The sequence below is a fragment of the Cornus florida genome, unplaced genomic scaffold, assembly GCF_030987335.1.
Source record: "Cornus florida cultivar Cherokee Brave unplaced genomic scaffold, ASM3098733v1 CherokeeBrave_3.0.0_Hap2_Chr11, whole genome shotgun sequence".
Classification (NCBI taxonomy): Eukaryota; Viridiplantae; Streptophyta; class Magnoliopsida; order Cornales; family Cornaceae; genus Cornus; species Cornus florida.
In genome coordinates this window covers 139,704,393-139,732,206 of record NW_026775581.1, presented here as the reverse complement: position 1 = coordinate 139,732,206, position 27,814 = coordinate 139,704,393, and the positions used below count along the sequence as shown (strand labels likewise).

General features: G+C 34.0%; 2 protein-coding genes and 1 pseudogene across 4 annotated transcripts; all 3 read left to right on the top strand.

Annotated features, from left to right (window-relative positions):
• The first annotated feature begins 11,249 nt into the window (after positions 1 to 11,249).
• Positions 11,250 to 13,335, top strand: LOC132282274 (ATP-dependent Clp protease ATP-binding subunit ClpA homolog CD4B, chloroplastic-like; annotated as a pseudogene).
• A 2,601-nt stretch (positions 13,336 to 15,936) lies between these two features.
• LOC132284075 (uncharacterized) lies at positions 15,937 to 20,971 on the top strand. The gene is made up of 2 exons (XM_059786139.1): positions 15,937 to 16,716; positions 19,886 to 20,971. The coding sequence occupies exons 1-2, from the start codon at positions 16,114 to 16,116 to the stop codon at positions 20,591 to 20,593; spliced, it is 1,311 nt and encodes a 436-aa protein (XP_059642122.1). The 5' UTR covers positions 15,937 to 16,113; the 3' UTR covers positions 20,594 to 20,971.
• A 680-nt stretch (positions 20,972 to 21,651) lies between these two features.
• LOC132285679 (pentatricopeptide repeat-containing protein At3g26782, mitochondrial-like) lies at positions 21,652 to 26,997 on the top strand. 3 transcript variants are annotated; one of them, XM_059787872.1, is made up of 4 exons: positions 21,652 to 22,808; positions 22,947 to 24,784; positions 24,936 to 25,172; positions 26,440 to 26,997. In XM_059787872.1, the coding sequence occupies exons 1-2, from the start codon at positions 21,840 to 21,842 to the stop codon at positions 23,988 to 23,990; spliced, it is 2,013 nt and encodes a 670-aa protein (XP_059643855.1). In that variant the 5' UTR covers positions 21,652 to 21,839; the 3' UTR covers positions 23,991 to 24,784; positions 24,936 to 25,172; positions 26,440 to 26,997. The 3 variants fall into 3 exon arrangements, with proteins under 3 accessions (XP_059643855.1, XP_059643856.1, XP_059643854.1); XM_059787873.1 differs by having other exon boundaries at positions 24,922 to 25,172; XM_059787871.1 differs by having other exon boundaries at positions 22,947 to 25,172.
• Positions 26,998 to 27,814: the final 817 nt, after the last annotated feature.

The window sequence follows — 27,814 nt, the reverse complement described above, 5'->3', positions numbered from 1 at the left end:
TGTGCGTTTTGCATGTTGCCTACTATTCAGATTGAGACAACCCTATAGTCTAGTGAGGTTCTTTTAGTGTGTGTATATATATATACGGACTACTAGTTACTGTTGGATTGACTAGGATGTATATGTGTATCGGATCTCTGCTTGGACTGTAGTAGAGTAGAACTTGTTTGTGGGCCTGACCCACCATTATTTTTCAGGTGTTCGTCATGAGTAGAGGTTGTTCGTGCTGAGCGGGGATCAGTCTACTTCATTCTTCCGATGCTACATAGGAGTTCCTTTATGATTCAGTTTCCTGTTTTAGATTACTGTCATTTGTTTAGTTTGGATTTTCTAGGGGTCCACACAGTATGGATTCCCGAGTTGTATTTTGGAGGATCAGTTGTATCAGAAGAGTTTATTAATTAATGGAAATATATTATGAGGTTTATTATTAGATTATCATTTTAGTTTCTTGTTAGCATTTTATTTATTCTTCTTTATTCTTTTGTACTCTGTGTTCGTTTATTATCAATTTGTTTTGATATCCTCGGGTATTCGGGCGTGGGCCTGGCCAATCCGCATTCAGAAATTCGGGGGTATCACATCATGTGTCTTCAAATTTCTATCTACAAAATTGGTTTGGAACACAATAACATTAGACACCATCATTATGATATTTATTACTAGTAATTAATTTGTTCATAATACCGAGTAGTTAAGTATGGGGCTGGATTGATTATGTATATATACCCGCGGGCGCCTGTTTAGTTGCAGATTTTTTTTTTCTTAAATATAATTATATAACTATTAAAAAAAATTATAAAAAAATTCAAGAGTAGAAGTATTCTTAGTTCGTAGGGCTCTGCCGCTCTCTAAAACGGTTGAGGAAGTGAATGAATGTCATTTAAGGTTTTTAATACTAACTATATATTAATAAAATAAAAGTAATTAAATAATTTACCTACCTAAACGAGTGGTTCAAATAAGAGAGATACTAACTATATATTAATAAAATAGAAGTAATTTACTTGTCTAAACGAGTGGTTCGAGTGAGGTGATCTCTTCATCCCAGCCTCGAACCTGTATGGATTTTTATTAATAAAAATTATTTTTACCCAAGTAAACTAAACGACCTTTTAAAATCACTATAAACAATACGATGCAGGGAAAATTGCCATACCTAGAGTGGCAACATGGTAATTGGGTTGTTGAGCGTGGAAGTGTGTGGGGGTACTCAAAATAGTAGCGAGTAATTGGCATTTGCAGCATGCAGGAGGAGAGAGATGGGGGGCTTTAATTGGAATAAAAATGATAAGTAGAAACCCAGGTTTCTCGTGACTCCTTTCCCAATCACCGCACCTACTACCCAATCAAACTCTTGCGACTGACTGACCACCCTCTCTCTCATCTTCAACAAATACAATACGTCGTTCAACGGTTACGATCTCCTTCTTTCTCTCTCTCTCTCTCTCTATATATATATATATATTCAAACAGATTCTTTCTTCCCAAACTTCTTTTTGGGATGTACTAATTAGTATAAGGAAAATTGGGAGAGAAGACTCCTTTATAAACCGAAGATAATGATTCTACTACATCGTTAAGACTTCAAAACTGACTGCGCCTCCATCCATCGGTTACGTGTCGGTGTCCAATCTCAATTTCAGGTCCAATCCAATGTCTCTCTCTCTCTACATTCAACCTTTATGTATGTGCACAGTTTGAATTTGTTTACAGCAAGCAATTAAGACCTCTCACTTCACGTGATACTTCGATTACCATTACATTAAATTTACATGTATATATATATATATAATATGGTGTAGTATGTTGATAGATATATATATATATATATATAAAATGATAAATGAGATAACACACGTGGCATGCATGCAAGTCATTCTCAGGCCACGTACCAGCTAAAAGTGGGGCCTACCCTTCCATGGAAAATTGCAGAATCATGGTTGTACCCGCCGTCGACTCCTGCTGCTTGTTGATATAATAAAAATTGGCGAGACATCCGACATTTGGAGTGAGATGGATGGCTATGTGTCCGTGTTATCATTATGTATGTATTGTATTCGTGGCCATCCATGCATGCACCCTCAAATCCTTTGTCCACCAACAAATACATAACAAAGCAAGTAAACAGATACATCATACATCATAAGGTAGCTAACTAGCCATACATCCAAATTCCAATATTCATATAGTAAATAAGTATTTATATAGTATATATATACATGAAGAGATAGAGAGAGTGGGCACCTCAACCCTCAAGCAAGCTGTTTGACAAGCCATGACACCATAAATAATTATGGTTGGGACCACACACACACACACACACGCATATATATATATATATGGACCACTAAAAAACTCTCGTCAATTCAAAAAATATTTTACCCCAGCTGGATGGATGTATTTTGAACTAATTAATACATAAAATCAATATCTAAATGAATTCAGGAAATGCTTTCTGGATCAAAGGCACAAACTAATTAATTGTTGTAGAAGTAGTGGTACACAATATTACGATGATGCATACAAATAGCAAGGGGCGGAGCCAGCACAAGCCCCGCTCATTAGTTTTAATTACAATTTGATTTATAATTTATAAAATTAAGTTTTCAAAATTCTCCTCTTAAAATAATTTTTTTTTTTTAAAATGGCCATTAATTTTTATTACACATAGGCCGATAATTTATAATAAAAGTAAAAAAATGCTCCTGAAATAATTATTTACCCTTGGGCCAATTAATTTTTTTTGCAAATAGGTTTATAATTTATAAAATTTTATAAAAATGACCACTAAAATAATTATTTTTTAAAAATATCTTTAATTTTTTCTTTCTTTTCATTCTTACTACTCCTCTTCTTCTTCTTCTCCTCTTAAAAAAAAAGTTGCATTCCTTTATTCATGGTATTTTTTTTTTCTCTTCAAAATTTGGTAATTAAATTTGTTGCTAAAAGAACTCTCAAGGTCCGTATTTTATGTTTTCATTTTTTTTAATAATTATTCCCCCTCTCTCGGAAACAAATTCCTGTCTCCGCCCCTGCAAATAGCTAACTAGCAAGATATCTAATATAGATGTAGTGGCTAAAAATAAAAGAGATGTCGTGCCACAACACAAATATGGCATTGTTTAGAGCCATTTTAACTAGTACGAATTAAAATTAGTGTGTGTATATGTACATATATATATATAATGCCATATACTATAATTTATAATTATTGTAAACATTGGAATTTGGACGTATTAAAAATGGAACGTCATATTGACTTATATATATATAATTACACGCTTTGAAATTCAATTAACATTATCAGGGTAGAACAATGAATTAATGAAGTAGTTAAAAAGAATTTAAAGAAGTACCTAATTTTCCTTAATTAAGGTGAGTGGATGGGATGTTCATTATCAACTTAAACTAATAATCTGAAACATACAACATGTGTGTGTATATATTTATGGGACAAGTGCAGAAAACACGTCTACATATAATTTGGCGTATGATTTTTATTCCTTATTTGAAAAAATGTGTAAAAAACACTCCTAAATTTTTCATATTGTCCAAAAATATTACTCAATCAGAAAATTGACATAAATTAGTATTGTAATACCCGTTTTGTCTTTTTATTCTTCCGAAAATACCCCCACAGAGTATAAGTATAGCTAATCTCATAGAATAGGGGTGTTATGTACACATTATTTTTTTTTTTGAAACTTTTTTCTTTATATATATCTCTAAACTTTTTTTTTAAAAAAACTTTGAGAATTTGTAAAATAAGAATTTGAATTTTTTTGAGATTTCAGTTTACTGTTTTCTACAAAAATAATTCATACCAACATTGTTAAACAAAAAAAAAAAAAGAAAAAAATTCCAATATCAGTGTGCCCTGGTTTTTAGAGTTTGGAACAGATTTGCTTTTTTTAGTTTGCACTTTATTTTCGTTTTTTTATTTTCTATTTTTATTTTTACTTGTTTATTGCGGGAATCTTCCAATAGTATTTTTTTCGGTCATTTTATAAAATTATTTATTTGTATGTATTTTATAAAATGGTTAAGTAAAGATAATTTAGTCAACTTAAAATTTAAATTTATTAGAGAGAATTAGTTGTACTAAATTAAAATTTTATAAATATTTTTTTTACACGTGAGAAATGTAATATATATATATATAGGAATATTTTCTGCACTTAACTCCTATGTACATATATATATATATATATATATATATATATATATATATTAATTTCTTCAATTTTGAAAAAGCTAGAATGAAAAGAGGGAGTTAAAAATATAAAAGGAAAAGTGAAAGTCAGTTTTGGCTCGGTGTGTTTGTGTGTTACAAATTACATACCCATATTGATATGGCATAAACCCTTGGATGACAGGTTGGCAATCTAGCCAGCTACCAACTCTTTTTTCATGCAAGTTGTGTAACTTGGGATTCCCGATACGATACTCAAGTACGTGTGTCGCGAGGTGTAGGAGGTGGGGTAAGCCTCACATTAATATTTGGGCGCTACCTCTCGTGATTATATATACACACACTCACCCTCTCTCTCTCTCTCTCTCTCTCTCTGGGAAAACATAAATACTACAGTATATAAATAAATAGAAAGAGAACTTTATGTTAACTTCTGTCTTCTCACATTAAATGAAGAATCAATTCGTAATATTCAAGCATATGTGATATGTCTCCATCTAGCTAGCTACTGTATATTATATACATCAAGCATAGAGAGAGATGTTTTCACTATAGAATACCTATGTATATTATACGATTCAAAAATTCGGGTATTATTAAGTTCAAATTTTGTGTGTATTCCATACGTATAAAGTACATATCTTCAATATCTATAATTAAAAGGAAATCTCTAACCTCCACGCGAGAATAATCTCCTCAAATAGGAATTTGGTTTTCGTGTTACTTGTCAAAGTATAAATAAAACTCTTGTTTCTCAAAGTTTAGGTGCTTAGGCATGTTGAGAAATTTGCATATATTTTTATGATTTCACACAATATAGATATATAAAAATTATTACTTAATTAATTTTGCTATTTTTTCATCGTTTTTTTTCACTAGGTTTACAAAATGAACTTGAATCTAAAAAATACACATATATAACAAGAATATAATATTTTTATACAATTATTAAATGGATTAATATTAGTACATACATTATTTTTATCTAGGACTGCAACTTGGACGGGTTAACCCAGCCCAACCCAAGTCCAACTTAGAAATCGGGCCTAACTCGAATATGTCTGGGCTTTGACAAAATTCAACCCGAACATAAACTCGATTTGTGAATATAAGTCTCAATTTCAAAATTTATAAGTTGGACTTGGGTTGGGTTGGGCTCAACCCGAAACCCAAAATTTTTTTTTACTCCCCTCTCTTCTTTCTTTCTATGCCGCCGTCCATGCACTTTTCTTTCTGCAATCCTAAAACGAACAGCGAAGCTTGAGAGTTGAGAGGGGGACATGCTTGAGAGTAAAACAGAGTCGTGTTATTTCAGAGCAATTCTTCGAATCAATTTCATCACAACCCTTAATTGTTTTTTATTGTTGATGAGATTTAACCGTTCCAACCATGTTGATGTCGATTTTCAGTTTGTTTGATGCTTTTTGCGCTGAATCGATCGGTCAGAAGGCTGGCTTTTCTCGGGCTCAGAGTATTCTCAGAGTAAAAATCAAAGTCACTCTCTCCCCATCCTGTTCTCAGAGTAAAACAGAGTCGTGTTATTTCAGAGCAATTCTTCGAATCAATTTCATCACAATAAAGAAATGGGTTTTGATTTTTTGAACAATCTGAAATGATATGCCGATATGGGTTTTGATATAGGTAAATAGGTTTTGAACTTTTGATTCTTGCAGATAGATAAACTGAAATATATGGGTTTTGAACTTCTGATTCTTTATTGATTTTGTAGTTTGCAGTTGCAGAGAGAGAGAGAGAGAGGCAATTTCAGAGTTGAGAACGAGAATAGAGATGGGGGCGATTGGGGAGGCTGAAACGATTTGCCCTAAAAATATATATATATTTTTAATAATAATATAACCAAATATATATAATATACATATATAATATATATATAAACCTCAACCCGTCAACCCGTTAAAAAATATTCGGTTCAAATTATGACCACAACTCATATTGAGTATAATTCGGATTGGCTCAATCCAACCCGATTCGGGTTAGGGCTGAATTGGATTGGGCTAGCCCAACTTGTAGCCCCACTTCTATCATAAACTTGAACGTCTTCAAAAATACAATTAAAAAACAATAATTTGAACAAGTAAAGTGAACATAGAAATAAACATAATCTGATAATTAAAGGTAAAAAAATTGTAAAGTTGAGCCGTGTCAAGCATTATTTCAAAGTGGATTTTTTAACCCTATGTGTATGTATTGACTGCAATTAGTACCGGGTACTTCAAGATATAGTCAAGTAATTTGGCTAGTTATTCATAAACACACAAAAATGATGAAAAATAACAAAATGTGATCATGCAATTATTAATATATATTTTTTTGTAATTAGTGAAACGGTATTGAATATTATTATTTTTTTGCCAACCTCATCCCAATTTCGATTAAAATAGAGCGAATCCAATTTCAATAGGATTGACTAGAACATAAGAGTGGCAAAGTTTGTTATGATCCATTAACAAGACACGACTTATCATTATATACAATACGAGGTAAGCGAATTTGAGTCGATTTTAAATAAGTTCGGGTTGTAAACGGGTCGACACAATTAATCCGTTTAATTAATCGTCCCGCATTTGGATTGAGATTGTGTGACTCAACCAGTGTAATCCGTTTATACCCGATTAACTATACACATCATAAATAAATTTCTATTTAAATTCCAAAATAACCATCTAAACTTATGTTTTAGATTTTTTTTATTTTTTATTTTTTATTTTTTATACTAGAGATTATTTAAGTAATTTGGTTGAATTAAAATTTATTTTTTTATAGTATTTATTGTTTGATTGAGTATTATTAATAATTTAAATAATATAATGTTTTGTTTTAGGTAATAGGTCATTAAATAGGTTACACGTGTAACTCGTTTAATAAATATGTTGGGCAAGTGTTGAGAGTTTTTGACACGATTATTAGACGGGGTCGTGTTTAGATTGGGTTATTTAGTAAAATACTCATATGTCGATACAACACGATTATGATATGCGAATACCAATTGCCACCCTACTAGAACATGTAAAAAAATGTTAAGGGTAAATAATTATACATTACCAACGAGCTAGCGATATTAGACCTTTACTTTCCAAAGAGAGGTGAATGGTTCGAGTCTCAATAAAGGCACATGTGTGTGAGTGCCAACTATGAAAAAAAAAAATAACGCATGACATGACTTGCATATGTATAATGTCACACACACACACACATATGAAATAGTGATACTTGCACCGAATTGTTGCAGTAAATTATCTAATCGAAAGTTTATGATTGATTATGAGTCTATTTACCCCGACAAATCAAAACTTAATACTTCACCGAGTCTATGTGCCTACTTATGTGTCATAAATAATGGACCCATTTTAAAATGCAAGGCAATTAACTATTTGGAAAGTTGTAGTCCTTTTTTAGATTTCATCTCAATCTAGTATCTTTGTTAAAGATTAAAGTTTCAATCACCATGTATATCAAATTATACATCACGTTACATCGATGTGACTCTTGAGATATTTCAGATTGCATGTCCTATATATAATTAGATTGTGCATGTGTCCCTCATTATATATAAAAGATTGTGTCTTTGATCATTAACACATCCATTACTTTGATATGCACTTGTTAATTGCTATAATGATTAAAATTAATAATTTATATAACTTCTAGAAACAAAAACAATGATAGGAGTTTAAAAAATAATAAAAAATTGCAAAACACTGCAAAATTATAAAAATATTGTAGTTTTTGTTCTAAATTTTGTACAAATCAAATTATTATATTTGAGTATCATGAAACTTGCTATGAAAGTAAAAAAAAAAAAAATAATAAAAAAAATAAAAATAAATAAATGGACTTATTTTATAAAAACAAACAAGAGTAGCAATGATGTCTATTTCAGTTGAAATTTTAGAATAACCAATAACCACATCCTATTTTCATCTCTGTCGATTTTAAATCAGAATATTAAAGTTGTCAATAATATCATTTTCTAATATGATTGATTATTTATTCACAACACAAGTGAGTAGAGGGTTCCACTCCCTTATTTGTTATATAAATATGAACTAATTAAATTAAATAGATCCGACAATTCACTACAAGGTGCAAGAATCATTTTTCTATATATATATATATACACACACATATATTATAGTTTTGTCAAATATTTTGAGCATATAGATACAATACTTTTAACGTTAATAAAATTAAAATACTAAAAATGGGGCACTGATTACTACCATTCTAGATACGTCATGGTATGAGATTATTTGGACTACAAGATCAAATCAGATTATAAAACAAAATTTGATAAAAAATAGTCTAACAAAATGTGATTCATTTTATGAACAGAGTTTTTGTTCCATAGCATTACTGCCATATATAATTAAGTGGGCTGGGACTTATTAGTGGGCTTGGTCAACATCCATATTCTTTAATACAGTATGGCATGTTAATTAGTATTTGGGTGTGGACACCATATAATAATTTATCCTGGACCCTGACTTCAGCCATTCTTAAAGGCCAATCACTATTATGAATCAGACTGCGTGCTTTATCCGGCGGTTCTTAGACCCATCTGCACATATATATATATATATATATATATATATATATACTAAAGAATATGGGATCGCACACTCTGCTTACTATGGACAAATTGGGCCCATGTTTTTGGCAACAAAACTAACTAACTGGATACAAATGTCTGCTCCTGCAATAACCCCACTCGGGTTCAACATACATAGTTGGAAAAATTGGCAGGTCTTAGAGCCCATCTTGTTTCCTAGCCACCTATTTGTGGGAAACGTGCTAATTTTAAAAACTTTTCGAAGAATTTAAATTCATAAATCTTGATTCATCACATAGAGACAAGTTTTATGCAAAAATAAAACATGATGTATCATTCAATTAAAAGATAGAATACTTACATCAAGGTTTGAGTAAACCTTAGATCTCTCCTCTAAAGTGAATGTTCTCACTTATTGTAGATCCCTTTTGCTAGACACCTTTTCCATGGATCTCCATCTTCTTGTTAATTGTTTTGCCTTTAGGAAAGCCTCCATGAATGACCTTGGAAAATTAGGCTTGTGGGAACCTCCATTAGATGAGAACATAAACCCTAATTTTCTAGAGAGAGAAAATATATTCCTTTTTCCTTCTCATAAAATTCACCCCCAAAATATACATAAACCATGTATATTTATAGGCAACATAAAGGTAAAGAAAAGGAAACAACGAATCCTTCTCAATCTCTAATTTACATGTCTCAAATCTAATATGATTCCAATATCAAGTTGGGCTATGAGTGAGAATCCATTGGGCCTATTATTTTATTGGCTACAATGAATTAATAATTGGCCCGGTCCATGGACCCAATTCAATTAATTCATAAATTAATTTTTACTCCACTAAAAGAAATTAATTGAACTCCAATTAAATAATAAATAACCTCTAAGTCAATATTACACTTTGACCCCTCTATGTATAATTAGTTATCGGATAAATATAGCCATCAATCCGACTACTTAATTAATATATTTATTTTGGTACCTTTGATTATTTCTGGCTCGATCACAATAAAACATTTGTTTAACAAAAATAATAATTTAAATAAATAAATATATAATAAATCATTTTGTCTAAAAACACACGAAGGCCTTCGAATTTATTTTGTGATCAACCATAATCAATACAAAATAAATACAAGTAGCAATGATGCAAATATTGAAAATATAACCCTCTAACTATTAATTACATAACTACCCGAAATGTCAGTCTAAGGATCCCGAAGAATCCGCCGAACAAATCAAAGTAATTATTAATTAATAAAAGAGTCTATACTTTTCTCATGCTTAAGAGTCAAATGTCATGACGGTGATAGGGAGTAATTGCATACGACGGCTCTCGCAATATATCTCAACCTAACGCGGATCCAGTTCAAGTCTTAATTAATTATGAGTCCATCCATAATTACCGACTATGAACAATTTATAATTACTATTTATATATCATGCATTGATTGTCATCACATACATATATATAAATATTTCTTGTAATTAAATGGACACTATCAATTTCATAGTGAATCGAAATATACATTGAATTCACCAATTATATAAATTATAAATATTTCAGATATGTCAGGAACATATGTCACTACAATCCAGATAGGAATTTGCTATGCCAGGGCATACCATCACAAATCCAAGTATCACAGTTTAAACAATAATGGATACTCATGCTCTCACTTCTTAATTTTTACTTGAAGTGCTTTTGTGGTGACTCGAAATATATATATATAAAAAAATAATTATTATTCTTGTCTTTGTTCTAAAATAATGAAATTAGTTACATAAATTATTACTCCATATTTGAAGATGTTTGAAGAAATGCAAATTTTCCTTTTTCTTTTTTATAATTTTTTTCTTGTATGTTTTTCTAATTTTGTCTTATCAAAACTCTCTATGCAAGTACGGGAGTTGACGCATGTGTTGGAAAGTTAGGGTTTGGATTTCCAATTGGGTGTTTGTGTTGCTGGGGTAGGGCGAGGGAGTGAGTCATTTGTGTTGCTGGGTTGGGGCGAGGGGGTGAGTGTATCATACCTAGAAAAGAAAATTAAGAAAACAAACAAAAAATACACTAGATGCAAGTAGAAGTTGAAGTGATCGATCATACTGTAATTTGTTTTTGTCTTGTAACAAAAAAAACTCTTCGAATATATATATATATGTGTGTGTGTGTGTGTGTGTGAAACTCATGCACATATATGTTGAGTGACTCTTTGGAAGTTGTAGGTTGAGTGGTGATTTGATTAGAGAATCTGAAACATTGGTGTTGGAATGTGGGGTGGAATAATTAATGCCGCATTGGATTTGATAACATATAGGAGTACTACTACTACACTCAATACGTACGTTATTTATTGTAGGTTGTGATATATAATCCACGTACTGATTCTACTATAAATAGAACAAGCAGAGAGGGCATATATATATATCAATAAAAATATACAGTACTACTACTTATTATTGTCCTTAGGTCTATTAAATATATGGAGAAGCTTGATGAACACACGTGTTTGAAGCTGGAGGTGCTATACAAGTATGGTACAGACCTAACCCAAATGGGTCTCCAGGTAATTTAATTAATTAATCAATCCCGCCCAGTATGTGAACTGTTACTGCATGTTCTAACAACCGCTAGTTTTAGCATTGTTCAGGATAAATTGGACCCTGTAATAGGGAGACAGAAACAGATAGAGCGTCACACAAAGAATAATGCATGTCTGGTTGGTGATCCTGGTGTTGGCAAAACTGTCATTGCAGAAGCCCTTGCCCAATCCATTGCAAATGCCTCTGTTCCACTACTTACTTACACACGACATATATATATATACACACACACAGCAATGGAAATCACAAATTTGACTTTGAATTAAATCCCATATATATATATATATGGGGTAAAAATCCATGATCAGATATTTTCCATAGACATGGGGCGTCTTATTGGTGGTGCATCAAATCGTGGGGAATTTGAAGAAAGGTTAATTAAGGTAGTTGATGAAGTGAAACAGAGTAATGGAGTCATAATTCTCTTCATTGACGAACTTCATACTCTTATTGGAGCCGGGGCAGGAGGAGGTCAAGCATTGGATGCCGCTAACATCTTGAAACCAGCCCTTGCAAGAGGGGAACTCAGGGTACACTTACATATATATATATATATATATATATAAAAATGTATGTATTTGCTTCATAATTAATTAATAATTATGACTTCTATTAGTTTTTCCCTAATCTTCTCAAATTAAATATTAATAATTAATTTGATGCACTCAGTGCATTGGTGCCACAACAATAGATGAATACAAGAAGCACATTGAGAAAGATGGTGCATTGAAAAGGCGTTTTCAGCTTGTACAAGTGCCCGAACCATCGGTTGATGAGACAATACACAGATAAGGCTTTAACTGCAGCTGCTCGTTTGTCAAAACAATACATGCATAAGGTTATAATTTCTTCCATTTTAATGGACAATACTTGGATAAGCTCATTAATTATAATTATTATATAGTATTTAAATACTACTTTGTTTCAGTGATGGATTCCTGCCAGACAAGGCAATAGACTTGATCGATGAAGCTGGTTCCTTTATAAAGCTTCATCATAATCAAACTGCTCTGGTGACAGAATTGGACATACAACAGATAGTCTCCGAGTGGATTGGAACCAAAGTTGTGTACAGTGAAGAAGAATCAAAGCGCTTTCTTAAAATGGAAGAAACACTCCGTCAAAGAATTGTAGGTCAGGAAGCAGCTGTTAAAGCAGTGAGTCGTGCCATTCGCAGAGCCGCAGTTGGCATAAGGGACCCCGACCGCCCCATTGCTAGCTTTATGTTCACGGGGCCTACGGGTGTGGGAAAAACGACTCCATCATTAGACTTGACATGAGTGAGTACATGGAGAAGCATAGTGTGTCAAAGCTTTTGGGATCTCCACCTGGCTATATTGGACATGACAGTGGTGGCCACCTAAGGGAGGCTGTTCGTCGCAGATCACACTGTGTGATTCTGTTTGACGAGATTGAGAAGGCTCATAACGATATATATAATGTAATGCTTCAGGTCCTGGATGATGGTAGGTTAACAGAGCAAAGGACGTACCGTGGATTTTACCAACACTATAATCATAATGACATCAAATATTGGCGGTAACTTGATGAGTAGTACTAGTGCAGTAGTAGAAGGGGAGACTAATGAGATTAACGACAAGGTGATGAGAAAAGAAGTAGCAGAAGAATTTCAAGACAGAATTCTTGAACAGGTTGGATGAAGTGATTATATTTAAGCGAATTGAATACTCACAAGCGAAGGAGATCTTGAATAGAATACTGGAAGGTTTGTACAAAAGGGTGAAGGCTGAAAAGAATTTGAAGCTGGTAGTCACTGAAAAACTAAAGGACAAGTTGGTTGAAGAGGGATATAGCCCAGCCTATGGAGTAAGGCCATTGAGTAGGGCCATCACAAGGCTCTTGGAGGACAGGTTGGCTGAGGGGATCATCAATGGAGATGTCAAAGACGCTCGTTCGGTTTCAATGGATGTTGATCATATGGGTACTCAAGTCATAAGTTACTGATCATCAATGGAGATGTCAAAGACTCTCGTTCAGTTACAATGGATGTTGATCATATGGCTACTCAAGTAATAATTTACTGATCATATTGATGATGAGATTACCAAATTTATTTAAATCATGTTATCATAAGCTTTTGTCTAGCTAGCTTGGTGGTTAATTTGCTCTTAATTAATTAATTTTGAGATAATCTATACATGATGAGTTTTGCTTGTACGTGGCTAGCTCTATTAAATTTACTACTTGTTTCATGGAATCTCAGTGAGATTTTAGAAGCCATCTAACCTGGTGTAGAAATTGATCTTAATCTTAAAGTGTACGTTCATTAATCAATGGATATATCTCATGAAAATAATCATATTTATAGGAGAAAGTATACCGATTGAAATAACGCTTGCCCAATGTATTACGAATCCGTTCTATTAATTGAAAAGGATAAATTGATGATTGGTGCACGTGGCTTCTGTGTTTTATGCTCACCAGTAACAATAGTTAGGAAGTTTGGGGGATTAAATTAATTTTTTCCCTTTTATATAAAGAGTGGGAATACACAAAAATATGAGTGATAGACGAAGACCAAATCATTCTAATCAAACTTTATATCTTTGAACAATTGAAAAAGAGTCCTACCATTTGGTCCGATAAATAAAGACCTACCATTTTATCAAGTCTATGTAGCTACTTATATGTCAAATATACTGAGATTTATTTTAAAATATAAGGTAATTGACTCTTTGAAAAGCTGTAATCATTTTTCTAAGTTTATTTTGATATAGTATCTTTGTTGGCAATTAAAGTTTCAACCACTATATATATGTATATTTATTTTATATTTTAAAGTACATCTCTGTAAGGACTATTGAGATACTTCACGTTGTGTCTTTGATCATTAATATCCATTTATTACTTTGATAAACCTTTGTTAATTGTTATAATGATCAAAGCTAGTGATCTATCTAACTGTCCGAAACAAAAACAAGAAGAGAATTTTTTTAAAAAAAATTGCAAAGCGTGGAAAAATTATAAAAACATTGCATATTTTGTTCAAATCAAATTATTAAATTTGAGCACCATGAAACTTGCCGTGAAAACGAAAAAGAAGAAGATGATACAGCTATGAAGAACTAAAAAGATAAGGAAAGTGGATATGAAAAACTGAAAGATAAGGAAATGGAAAGGGAAATGGACGTATTTTATGAAAATAAATATAAGTAGTAATGATGCTTATTTAAGTTAAAATTTTAGATAATCACGTCATATTTTTATGTATATCGATTTTAAGTTAAGGTATTAAAGTACTCAATGATATCATTTTCTATTGAAAAATAATTCTTGCACCGATTTTTTGCTAGACATACTTATTTTAACTTTAACAATTAATTAATGAGCAATACTACAAATCTCCAATTAGAATCCCAGATTCGATCTTGAATATGATGTGGCAATAATTAAAAAGACATTAGAATCCTCTATTTTAATCACTTTATTCTTTTTATGCATTTATATTTTCTATTTTAGCAAAAGGAAAGAAAGAACAATTACTAGGTTTCTCTCTCTATTTCTAATTTATTTTTTTCTACTAATATTTTTTTTTTATCATATATATATATATATATATATATATATATATATATATATATCCTCTTTTGAGCTCTTTATATATTTCAATTATTGTTGAAATGTCTTTAAATTTAACCTTAATCAGAAAATAGCAAATCAAAATACAATTATAAAAGTTCTAAGTGAATTATGTAAATTAAGGTTCTTATTCATGAGAAAAAAGTCATTCATTCATGATAAAAAAAATTATAACTTTTAGTTTTAATTATTTGATACTTTAATAGAAGAGAGTTCTTATGCATGAGAAAAATGTCAATCATTCATGGTAAAAAATTATAACTTCTAGTTTTAATTATTTGAAAATTGAACTCCCAAACGAATTGAAGTTTATTAAGTTACATGAGGGATTTTACCATGAATTTATTGATTGAGGATTTGGATTCCATAATCATAAGTTTTGCTATTTTTCTCTCTTTCTTATATTAAGATCTTTTCCTATTTAAAAAAAAATACTTTTAAAATACACAAAACAGCCAAATAAGCAGCCACTTAATTTAAGATAAAATCACAAATTTAAATTCATAAAGTATAATATTTTCCTTAATTATTTCATTCATAACTACACTTGAGGCTAAAGAGAATTTCAGAACACAAAATAGGTTAAATGACCAAAAATAATATATATATATATATTATCAGGGCAAAAAGAGGAACATGAAGAGATTTCCTCTAGCAAAGCTTCTCCAACAGAAACAGGAGGCTCAAAAAATCGGAAAGAAGAGACCATATACATATTTCAAGAGCTACCATAAAAAATAACCTTAATATCGTGAATAATCGTGACCAAAAATAAATTATTCTAAACTAAACATTGATATTCACCTTTTTACAATTTACCAATTCTCGAACAACCATCACCAGCTCCTGTTAAATTTGCAAAAATAATTTCAATAGTTTGGATAGAAAAAAAAATCCATGAAGAAAAAAATAATAATAATACTAATAATAAAAAAATATAGATTATATATATTAGTGTAATTTAAACGGGGCTTTCTGGACATTTCACATTGAGAACTGGAGAGAGTGGAGCGCAAAAGTCATTCCTTATTGTTTTTGCAATCTCTCTCACGCGCGCGCACACATCACAAATCATTGTTGTAATCTGAACAATGGGGGTTGGAGTTTGATTAGATCGAAGAGATCTACATAGAATTAACTGTAATGGGTGCTTCTCAATCCTCCGTACAAGTACTGGAAGACGACGAGGACGTGGACGAGGAAGAAGAAGATAAGGAGGAGGAGGAAGAAGATGATAACGAGGAAAATGAGACGAGAGAAGTGGGTGACAACCATTTGGTGAAGAAGATTCTGGAACAAGAGCCGGAAATGCTACCATACCACGCCTCAGCATCCCCACTATCTCCTCAGCCCTCCACTATTGGCACTCCCAGATTGGGGCTGGGGCCGTCCATCAAGGTCTGGGACCCTTATAATGTTCTGGCTCCGCCTCCGCCACCGCCACCGCCACCGCTAACGCAGCTTCGGAGCTTCTCTTCCGATGTGATTGCCATTGGCGATGATGATGATGACGACCGGTACCGGAGAGTTACTGCGGAGGTGTTCTTCATCAGTCACGGTGATTCTCACATCAATTTAAGGCCAGATTTGGTTTCTGGACGCTGCCCTGAGGCTGCCCTCACCCTGAATGGGAAGCGCCAAGCCAGAGCTTTGGCGGTCTTCCTCAAATCTCAGGGGATTCGCTTTAATGCCGTTTATACTTCGCCATTGGATCGGGCCAAATCAACCGCTGTTTCAGTCTGTCAGGTATTTTCCATTTTCTTCATTTTCCTCCTCTTTAATTAATTGCATTCCTTGTTGAATATTTGCAAGTATTATTATGATTATCATTTTGAGTTTTACTAAACACATGTTTATCACAAAAGGAAATAGACATATTGCTCTTTCCACATGCCTTGGAGGTAAGGCTGCTTACATTTAGACCGCCGGAGCCTCAGTGCACTGGATTTGCCCTTTTACGTCTAGCGGATGTACCTCAAATAATATATATCTTCCTCTAGAACCATTTACTTATCAATAGAAATTGAAAAAAGAAATTGTAGTTCAATCATGCTGTTCAACTCTATTTTGGCCCATATTTTACAAATTTATGCTAGCAAATCTTAACACACCCAAAATAATTCGCATTACAAGTCTTTGTTAAGCACAAAGACCCACTACAATGTCTCCATGATTAAAGGAGTACACGGAATTCAGGAGGTCTTGTAAGATCATAATAAGCTCACAACTTTTTTGTGTTACCACAGTTTAATGTCTTTCTTTTTCTTTTTTCTTCTGTGTCAGAATTTTCTTTTATCAGAGTTAATAGTGATATACAATAGGAGCGACACACCTTATCATAAGCGACCTCGGGGCACGCCTCCAATCAGTCTTCACAAGAAAGAAATGAAATTCACTATACACCTTGGCATCTACAAATCGCCTCAAAGAAACATCTATTACATCAAATACATCCAAATAAGAATCAAAGCTTTATCATACTAAAGAAGCAACTAACCTGTCACCATCTATTCCATGAGCAGCCAGCTTCTAGTAAATACTGAAAATTTCAAATTCTGGCATCATTCACAAGTTTGCAGGGGTATCTTTATCATATGGTAAAGTGCAAAAAAACACCCGTTGATATTCAATGTGGTACATTAACGGAGGAGTAAATGAGAGCATGTAGTTACTTTGCCATTAACAGAGGAGTAAATTGACACAAATGCCTTTATGTAATACAAGGAAAAAATATCCCTCGATTGTACATATGGTACACATAGAATAGTGCACATAACCCTCTGACTTTGCTTATACTTGTTTTTTATTTTTTGTAATGGACACTTTTATGTAATGGAATACCATTTATTTATTTATATATTTTATAATGGATACTTTTTGGATGCTTACTAGTTTAGTTATATTTACTATTCAAAGTTAGACATCGAACACGGTTTAGCCTTTGAATGAAGTCATAAAAATCGAGGGGGGTAATATGTGCTACATGAAACATCAAAGTTTCTTTTTTGCACCATACCCTGTATGTGTACATTGAAGGGTGTTTTGGAAATTAAAGGCCAACTCTCGGTCACGTGAGCTGCACATGTTCACTTTAATGGCTAAATTCTAACAGTCGTTGGACAGAGGGTAGTTAAGTGCAACATTTTTCCAAAGTAGAAGGTAGTTATGGACTCATTCTGTTATACAGGGTTGTTATATGCACTACATGAAAAATCGAGGGCTGCTTTTTTCACTAACCCTTTAACATATCTATACCCACATAATCTGCCCAGCACACCCTCTCTATTGTTTGCATCAAAGATATCTTTCACAGTAATCATTCTCAATTATCTTCCGATTTTATTCTGTTTAAATACTGCAGATAGGTCATAACAGGCATCTTCCAACCATGTCTAGGAAGGATTTTCCCCTTAGCGTCAACCTCACTATAACTCACTGGACCGCATTTCCTCAATTTTGCGACTACAAATCCCTTGCATATCAGCTAAGAAATAGGTTGTGGCGGTCATATTATTCAAATTGTGTTCTACAAGATTTGTAAGTGGCTTGAATCAGTATCACTACCTTTGGCATTCATCTAATTTGGCCTATATAGATCAGTCGAAATGATGGAATCCGCTTGGAAAAGCCCTGAACCATCTAGAAAATGTTTACTGAGACCATCTTCAAGGTTTCCTCTGCCCTACCTTTCTATGAATGCTGTCGCAAATGCAAATTTGGATTGTAGAATTTAAGACTATTCCACCTTATCAGCCCGTCGTTATACGGCAGCTTCTTTGAGGCCATAGTTTAATTTTTCCTTCTCAGTATCAGGTGAATTGAATTTCTGTTTCTTGATGTTTACTTTAAACAGCTTGCATTGGAACAACATAAAAAGTAACAAAGTATTTTCAGTCTCTTTTTGAATAATAAGCTCAAATAATTTTACAAAATTGTTTCTACTTTCAGTACTTGAGCAAAACAACTTTGAATTTTTTACAGAGAGAATACATTTGTAGCTGCAGATAGTCTCTAAGATTGTTTTTCTAAAATTAATGTATTCTTTTTTTTTTTTTATCTCTCTCTTTATTAGCTGTTATTTGATGCACATTAAACTTTTTGATCTAGAACCAAACTTTTGGAACATGGTAAAAAATAAAAATAGATGGGACATTGGCAAGCTGACGTTCATTATTGTCATTTTTTATTTTTTATTAAATAAAAAATGGAAAACAAGACTAATTGATAACTACAGATCAATAGTGGAGTTAGAGTTCTAGTTGCTCAGAAAACAATAAAATTTCATCAATAATGAGTGAAAAAACTAACTAAATATCCTATCTTTCTCGTCATAAGATGTTCTTAAAATATTACTGAAGCCGTTGTAATGTCTATTCTATACAATTACCCTTTCCTATAATAAAAAGAAGTATCTCAACATCCAAGCTGTATTGAATTTGTGCCAAAGTATATCCAGGAGTGCTGGCAATAGCTGAATTTTAAGATGTTATGTTTAATGAATGGTATATTTAAAGTATGCCTGGCACATGACCAGAATACAGAATGTTGCGAAAAGTGTTAATATCCATCACGTACATGGTGTCCACTCTTCTTAGAAGTCACAGTCACTCTTCTTAGAATTCACAGTCTTACGGTTATTGGTATTATGCAGGATCAGAGTACTAAAGGTTACATAACAGTTGGGTGATACCATGTTTGTACTTGTCAGAAGGCCATTATTATTAATCCTGCAGATTTGTTCATGATTTTGATTCACTGCATCTATTTTACTTCTTGAAGGGGCGGTTTAAATAATAGTAACTGAGTAATAATCTGGTGTTTCATATTCTGCATGGAATAGATTATTATTGATTTAGTCTTTAAATTTGCTTCTTAACTTCAATTAAGCAAAATGTGCATGCATCAAACCATGCAGGAGATAAGTTTTGCGGAAGATCAGATACAATCCTCAGATGCACTTTCAGAGATGAGTATGGGACATTGGGAGGGCTGTCATCGGTCAGAAATATACACACCTGAAATGTTGAGCTTAATGGAAAGAATACAGCCTGATTTCTCTGCACCATCTGGAGAATCACTTAGGCAGGTGGAATTCCGAATGGTCCAGTTCCTCAATGGAACAGTTCTGGGACTGCCTGAGAGGTTGAGATCAGATTTCTTGTCTCCAAATGAGAGCCAAGGATTTACTCACCACAATTCTGACGCTCTTTCGAACTCAATTCATGACCGAGATGGGCCTTCTCCTCCACCTCACCATTGGGATTTTCTTCAGAGACATCGGCAAGGGTTTACAAGGAAGAAATCTGGTAAGAGCAGACTACAATTTGTGACTACAACTGAAGATCATGAGGCTGATGATGAGATTTCCTCTCGAGACTCCAAAAATCATAACTCCCTTCCTGAAATAAATGTCAGGAACTCCCCCTCCTTTGTATCCGCTGTTGGTGTTTTCACTCACTCGGTGCCAATTAAGTGTCTTCTCACAGGCCTCCTCGGATGCAGCCCCATCATGTCACATAAGATCTGCATAGACGATTCTTCAGTGACAGTTTTACAACATTCATTGAAAATGGGGTGGCAGATAAAGAAAATGAATGATACTGCTCATTTAAGACTTCTCTAGTCACGATATGAGAATTATAATTTGGAATCATCCATGGGAAAAATGAGTGGTTGACTGTTGGCTGAAAACTGGCAGTTATACAACATACAGATTGAAATTATCCTCTGTAACTTAGGTCACACGATTTGTTGATACGTTTGCTTCTTGTAACCTTGCAATATTTATTTCCAGCTAATGAACTCCGAAAAAGTAAGAATTTGATAATGGAGATGTGATATTGGTCTGAGGTTTGGTGTCTGGTTCAGTGTAAAACGCTTGAGCATAGGTACCACTAGCGAGTTCGAGCCTCAGTAAGGTTAGGATTATCTCAAGTAATCACTCTCCAGGATCCTGCCATTCTGAGACAAGAACTGAGTTATGCAATTTTTTTTTAGTTGTGATGTTGGTGTGGGCTGATTCTTTTGATTTGTAGCATTAACTAGTGTTGTTATTGTAGAGTAAGATGCATATTCCTGTTTAAGAGGAGAAAAAGTTGTTTTCAGTGTATAACTTAGTTTTTGTGTAATGCAATCGGGAGGGAACCAACCATGTCCTTGGAAACATTAGGGTGAAACTAGACTACGAGTTCCCTATTACTCTTTTTTGTGGATTATACTAGTAATAATTTGGCAGACAAGCCTTTTAATTTTTGTTTTAAATTTTTTTACCATTTGTTATTGTTATTACTATTTACTTCCTCTATTTCAAAAAGAGACAAGCATCTTGGAATTAAATTAAATCACAGGCGATTAGCAAGTGTAATGTTGTATTCCATGTTATGGGGTTTGTGTTTAAACTTTGCACTATCTTCCGACCACTACCCTTTAACATTTTTCTTATAAATAAATAAATTTTAAAAAAAAAATAGAAAGAGAGAAAAAAACTTTAGATGATTAGATTTATTTTTGTGTGTGTGGGCAGAGCAAAACCATATCATCACATGAAAATTATAAAAGCATGAAGATGATTTGATAATTTATGATTTTTCTTTCCATTTCTTTGTTTCTTGAAGACGAATTGAATTTTTCATACGTAATTGAAATTAAACCTCAGCGAATGAGTTATACGAGTCCGTTTTAACACTAAATTGCGTGCAACGGGATGACATATATATAAAAAGTGTACAAAGCTTTTTTAACCAACGCTCTGGCGCTTGAGATCTGAACATGGCATGGCGTGGTATATATAACATTATATATGCTCAGATCTGAGGAATTAAGTTATAAAGAAAGAAATAAAGAAAGAAAGAGAGAGATTGAATGAATGAATGAAGATTTCAAACTCCAATTCAATTTATTTACCCAAAGTTTGTTCTAAACTGTACCACTACTATTCAACAACAACAACTATCCCCAACATCACAACCACCGCCTTGTTCAACAAATATGTTGACAAGACGAGTGTCTACTCCTGGAACTCAATCATCGCCGAGTTGTCTCGTTCTGGCGACTCCCTCGAATCCCTCAGAGCCTTCTCCTCCATGCGAAAGCTCTCTCTCAACCCAAACCGTTCCACCTTCCCTTGCACCATTAAATCCTGCTCCGCCATCTTCGATCTTCATTCCGGCAAGCAAGCGCACCAACAAGCATTCGTCTTCGGCTTCGAATCTGACATTTTCGTCTCCTCTGCATTAATTGACATGTACTCTAAGTGTGGACAATTGAAGGACGCAAGGAAACTGTTCGACCAAGTTCCTCACAGAAACGTTGTTTCTTGGACCTCAATGATCACTGGCTATGTTCAAAACGGCAATCCCCACCAAGCCTTATTACTGTTCAAAGACTTCCAGATTGAAGAGAGTGAGAGCCAGAGCGATGGTGATGGTGATGGTGAAGAGCAAGTGTGTATAGATTCCATTGCTATGGTTTCAGTTCTGTCCGCTTGTTCTCGTCTTTCTGAGAAGACCATTACGGAAGGGGTTCACGGGTTTGCAATTAAAAGGGGATTTGAGGGGGATTTGGGTGTTGGAAATACTTTGATGGATGCTTATGCCAAGTGCGGTGAACTGGGTGTATCTAGGAGAGTGTTCGATGAAATGACTGACAAGGATGTAGTTTCTTGGAATTCCTTGATTGCAGTGTATGCGCAAAGTGGATTGTCTGAGGAGGCATTGCAAGTGTTCTATTCCATGGTGAGATATACAGATGTGGAGTATAATGCTGTCACTCTGTCTGCCGTATTATTAGCATGTGCGCATTCAGGGGCTCTGCGACCTGGCAAGTGTATACATGATCAGGTACTTCCAACTGTCTAATCCCCTTGATTCTACCCCCAAATTAATAATCATATTGTGTCCTTTCAACTATATGTATGTTTTAATTATACTGTTGAATATAATACTTTTTTTTTTTTTTTGCCTTTTTCTTTCTTACAGGTTGTAAGGATGGGTTTGGAGAATAATGTTTTTGTGGGTACTTCAATTATCGACATGTATTGCAAATGTGGGAGAGTAGACATGGCAAGGAGGGCATTTGATCGCATGAAGGAAAAGAATGTCAAGTCGTGGACTGCCATGATTGCAGGTTATGGAATGCATGGCCGTGCCAAAGAAGCTCTGGAGGTCTTCTACCACATGAATCGGGCTAATGTGAGACCAAATTACATTTCTTTCGTGTCAGTGCTAGCAGCTTGTAGCCATGCTGGTCTGTTGGATGAAGGATGGCATTGGTTCAAAGCCATGGAACACAAATTTCATATACAACCTGGGGTGGAGCATTATGGGTGTATGGTCGATCTTCTTGCCCGTGCTGGTTTTCTGAATAAGGCTTACGACTTGATTAAGGAAATGAAGGTGAGGCCTGATTTTGTGGTTTGGGGTTCTCTTCTTGCTGCCTGTAGGATCCACAAGAATGTGGAGCTTGGGGAGATTTCTGCAAGGAAATTATTCGAGTTAGACCCGAATAATTGTGGGTACTATGTCTTGCTGTCTAACATATATGCCGATGCTGGAAGGTGGAAAGATGTTGAAAAAATGAGAGTACTTATGAAGAATCATGGACTGGTTAAAACACCTGGATTCAGTTTAGTTGAAGTAAAAGGTAGGGTTCATGTATTTTTGGTTGGAGATAGGGAGCATCCTGAACATGAGAAGATATACAGGTATTTGGAAGAATTATATGTGAAGCTGCAGGAAGTTGGATATGTACCCAATATGATGTCAGTTCTTCATGATGTCAATGAGGAAGAGAAGGAAATGATAATAAGAGTCCATAGTGAGAAGTTGGCTGTTGTCTTTGGAGTTATGAATGCAGTTCCTGGTACAACAATCCATGTGATTAAGAATCTTAGGGTTTGCGCTGACTGTCATACTTCAATTAAGTTGATTGCTAAGATTGTTGATCGAGAAATTGTGGTCAGAGATTCAAAACGGTTTCATCATTTTAAGGATGGGTTTTGCTCATGTGGGGATTATTGGTGATAGAAGAAAAAGAAAAATTTAAGCAAATGTTGTATGCTGATGATCATTGTCGACTTTCATAATCAAAGTTCTTGAGCGGGAGAATGTTGCTAATGGCCCTGTTATCTTGTTGGGATGGTGAAGTATATTCACTGTTCGAGAAAGCAACACCAATATTTATTTTTTGTTGTAAATTAAGGAAGAATGGAAAAGAGGAAAAAGGAAAAAGTAAGTAGACAAGAAAAGAAGCAATACTTCAGCTTCTCAATTTGATAGGGCAATAAGATAAAGATTGCCATATCTTGAACTGTTTTCCAATAGAAGCTCTTTAAGTTGATTACATTGGCTATTTGCTTGGGTGAAGCTGATGCAAGCAATAATAAAATAAAGGATTTTTGTTTGCACACCCACTGTCTTGCAAGTGCTCAGATAATTCTTTGGATTTGAGAATTTTATAAATAACAGATTGCTTGGTATTTTATACCACTCGTGAAGGCTGAAGCCACCACAGTCGATTCAAACTAGATGTTTACTTGGAAGAGGAGACAGAACATGCAGTACCATACTCATTGCCAACGATGTGTCACAAGCATCGAAAATCTCGTTGAAAGGCTTCTTGTGATGATGTTATTGAGGCTATAAATTTTTGAACATATGAGATAACTCTGGAGCACCCTGTTCTCACTCATTACTCTGTGCAGCCATAGCCGGAGCTCTAATAATTTCTCTTTCTAAATCATCAGATAATTAATTCTTCCTGCTGCCATAAATTCTCCTGCACGAGCTTTGTAATTTGAAAGTTCAGTTCAGACCAGGTATTCTTCCACTCAAAACCTCCTACTGCCAGATCTCCAACCATTTTCCATTCTAGTAATATATCATTTTTTTTCAGGAAAATCTGTGGCCTTTCCATCCTTTTCTAGTGTTTCTAATTTCTGTTTTCATAATGAAGCCCATTTTGTACAGTTCAGTAACATTATTTTAGAGATTCAAATCTAGCATCAACTCATTCTTCAACAAGATCTGCAGTAATGAAATGAGGATGGGAAATTGAAACTTCAACGTTCTGGAATTCTTTGCTTGAGTTGGATTTCTCTAAAGCTCGAAGTAGAAGATGTGGAGCCTGAAGCTGGAACATGAGTTGATTCAAAATTTCGCCAGTCATACTTTTAGCTTAGGAACAGCAAGACCTGCCAAATTCAGGTAAGAATCACCTTCTTCTTCTGTGAGTTCCAGTATGGCCCTTTCTTTTGTGTGCGCGCCCGCGCTGATAATTTATCATTAAAATGAATTAGAGTGTTCATATAAAGTTAATTCACTATTTAATGAATTAGAGTATTCATATACAATCTGGTTTAGTGAATTTTTATGGAATGCACTAAGTAGAGTGTTCATATAAAGCTAGAGAACCATATATGTGTCTATATATATAAATATATTTATCTTTCCAATGGATTTGGATAGACGGTTGGATTGATCCCAGTTGTACCAGAATGCTCTGGCAAGTATTGGTATCCATAAGGGAATCTGGATCCCTTTCCGGAACATGTCAACTGAACATGTCAACTGTTGAGCAATACACTGTAGTCGACTGGGATTCTCGATTAAATGTGAATGTGTAGTGTAAGTGATACTCTCTGGCGAAACAATTACAGAAGTACCTGAAGTTGGACTTACTCTCCATTTTGAATGCAAGCAACATCTCTGTTGATGGCTAATGGAGTAACAGTACTATGCCCTTGAAGAAATTGCAACTGTTTTAATGTGGAGGTTTTGGGTTTTGACTTTTGTATGTCAAATCATTTTCTGATTTGGTGGAATTCCCTTAAATGGAAATCGATACCATTACTGCTTTACTTGGACCTGTTATTTACCATTGATTCATTTTACTAAGTAATGGAATGTCTTACTATTACACTAAACATAAATAGAAAAACTAGGATTCATGGATCCATCTTGGTTGAATAGAAAGAATCAGAATTGATTCTACCAGCAGGTTTTTTCAAAAAAAATAAAAGAAAAAGAAAACGGTATTTATTTTGTGTGGATGTATTCCACATGCCATAATTTCAGAGTCCAATGGTAAACAAGAATGGTTTCCTGTACATTTTTTAAATCTGAGCGATCTCACAATTGTTTTATTAAAGAAATTATTCGAGGCGGTCTCCAATTAATCAAAGGGTGCAGGAAGGTATAGATTAGAAATAACTGAATTATCAAGTTTATAGCTATCATCAAATATATATGTTTGTATGTGTGAAGATGTGTGCTTTGTTTATTATGAATGGATTCACCGATATATCTATTCTAACTGAATTAATGTTATCAATAATTTGACCATCACGGCTGCACATGTTATTTATTTGTTTAACTAATAGAATATATAGCTTGATTGAAGATGAGATGTGCTTTACCTTTCAAATAAAAAAAGGTTGAGATGTGGCTTCTGATTCGTTTCATGGATTCTCAGGTACACGTCCAGGTATGAGGCATGGAGGGATGGGTAAACTTTGGAGTATCCAGTTTTCAATTGCCACAAGTATTTGAAAGCAGAGACAAAGATCTGCTTAAGGGTAACTTACAGGATAAATATTACGGTAAATTACACTTACCTCCCTGTAGTTAGAGTTTAATACACTTTACCTCTCATGTGTTTTCGATCATTACAGTTGTCTTATGTCATCAGTTTCACTAATTGGTTTTTCAACTCTATATGACAAATATGTCTTTCAAATTGCTGGGAAGACACTTGGGAGTTTTGGTACAAATACTTTTCGACATTCATCAATCACATGCTTACGTGCAAAGCTTCAGGGCTGCCAATTTCATTCCAAATCCAAAATATAATATGTCTAGTACATGTGCCTGTAAATATAGTATATTAAGATGGGAATAATGATGAGGGAAGAATGTATGTGCATGTGTCTGGTTGTTGTTGAGTTGATGTAGGTAGGACTAGTTATAATTATATACAAGTGGAAGTAGAATGGAATAAATTAATGAGGGTTTTGGGCTGGCCTGCCCTAACAACTCCCTTTTAAATACAATGATGGATGGATATGGCAGAGCAAATTAGTATAGGTATCCAACTAGGTCTAGGTCTAGGTAAACCATGTCTCGGATCCGAAGGGTATCACATTTAGTTTAACTTGGATCAATGAATGGTGAAGGATATTGTGTGATGACCCTGTTTTTCAAATCAGTGCATCCTGTGAAGACCCGAAGTTTGACCCGATAACGGATCCGAAATGCGAAAATGAAAGCATAATCCAGGTTTCTAGGGATGTACAATTGTATATGGTCCTTAAGATACCTAAGTGACCTTCCGTAAGGTTACGGAACTCAACGAGAATGAATGCGGAAGAAAAAAAGTAAAAATAGACTAAATATGGCCCCAAGGGTAAAATGGTCATTTCATACTAAAACAAAGTCTATGGAGATCTACAATATCTCTAAGACACAAGTTTGACTTCCCATGAAGCCACGGTATACAAAAGAATACAAAGCGGAAGCAAAGTTTTAATAAAAACGGACAAGTTTAACCCTAGGGGCAAACTGGTAATTTTGCAAATTGATTCGGCTTCTACTGAGCACACCATTGGATGGAGAACAAAAAAATAATAAATTTAAACTTAAAAATCGCCTAATTTGAAGTCCAGACGAAGGCAAACGATCAAAAACAAAATCGGACGTCGACGCGGCAAAAAAACCAAGCCCATTGCGCACACGCGCCCATGTACACGGCCATGACATTGGCTGCTGACAGCAACCCTTTTTTGCTAAATTTGCTGAAACAGAAGGTTTTTTAGACCCTTAAATGATTTTTTTTGAAAAAACACAAAGAA

What these genes read in the sequence shown, in the direction of transcription:
- LOC132285679 (XM_059787872.1), top strand. Translation starts at nt 21,840, where the DNA reads ATGAAGATTTCAAACTCCAATTCAATTTATTTACCCAAAGTTTGTTCT. An exon ending in GCAAGTGTATACATGATCAG is followed by an intron (nt 22,809 to 22,946) that starts GTACTTCCAACT and finishes TCTTTCTTACAG; the next exon opens with GTTGTAAGGATGGGTTTGGA.
- LOC132284075 (XM_059786139.1), top strand. Translation starts at nt 16,114, where the DNA reads ATGGGTGCTTCTCAATCCTCCGTACAAGTACTGGAAGACGACGAGGAC. An exon ending in CCGCTGTTTCAGTCTGTCAG is followed by an intron (nt 16,717 to 19,885) that starts GTATTTTCCATT and finishes CAAACCATGCAG; the next exon opens with GAGATAAGTTTTGCGGAAGA.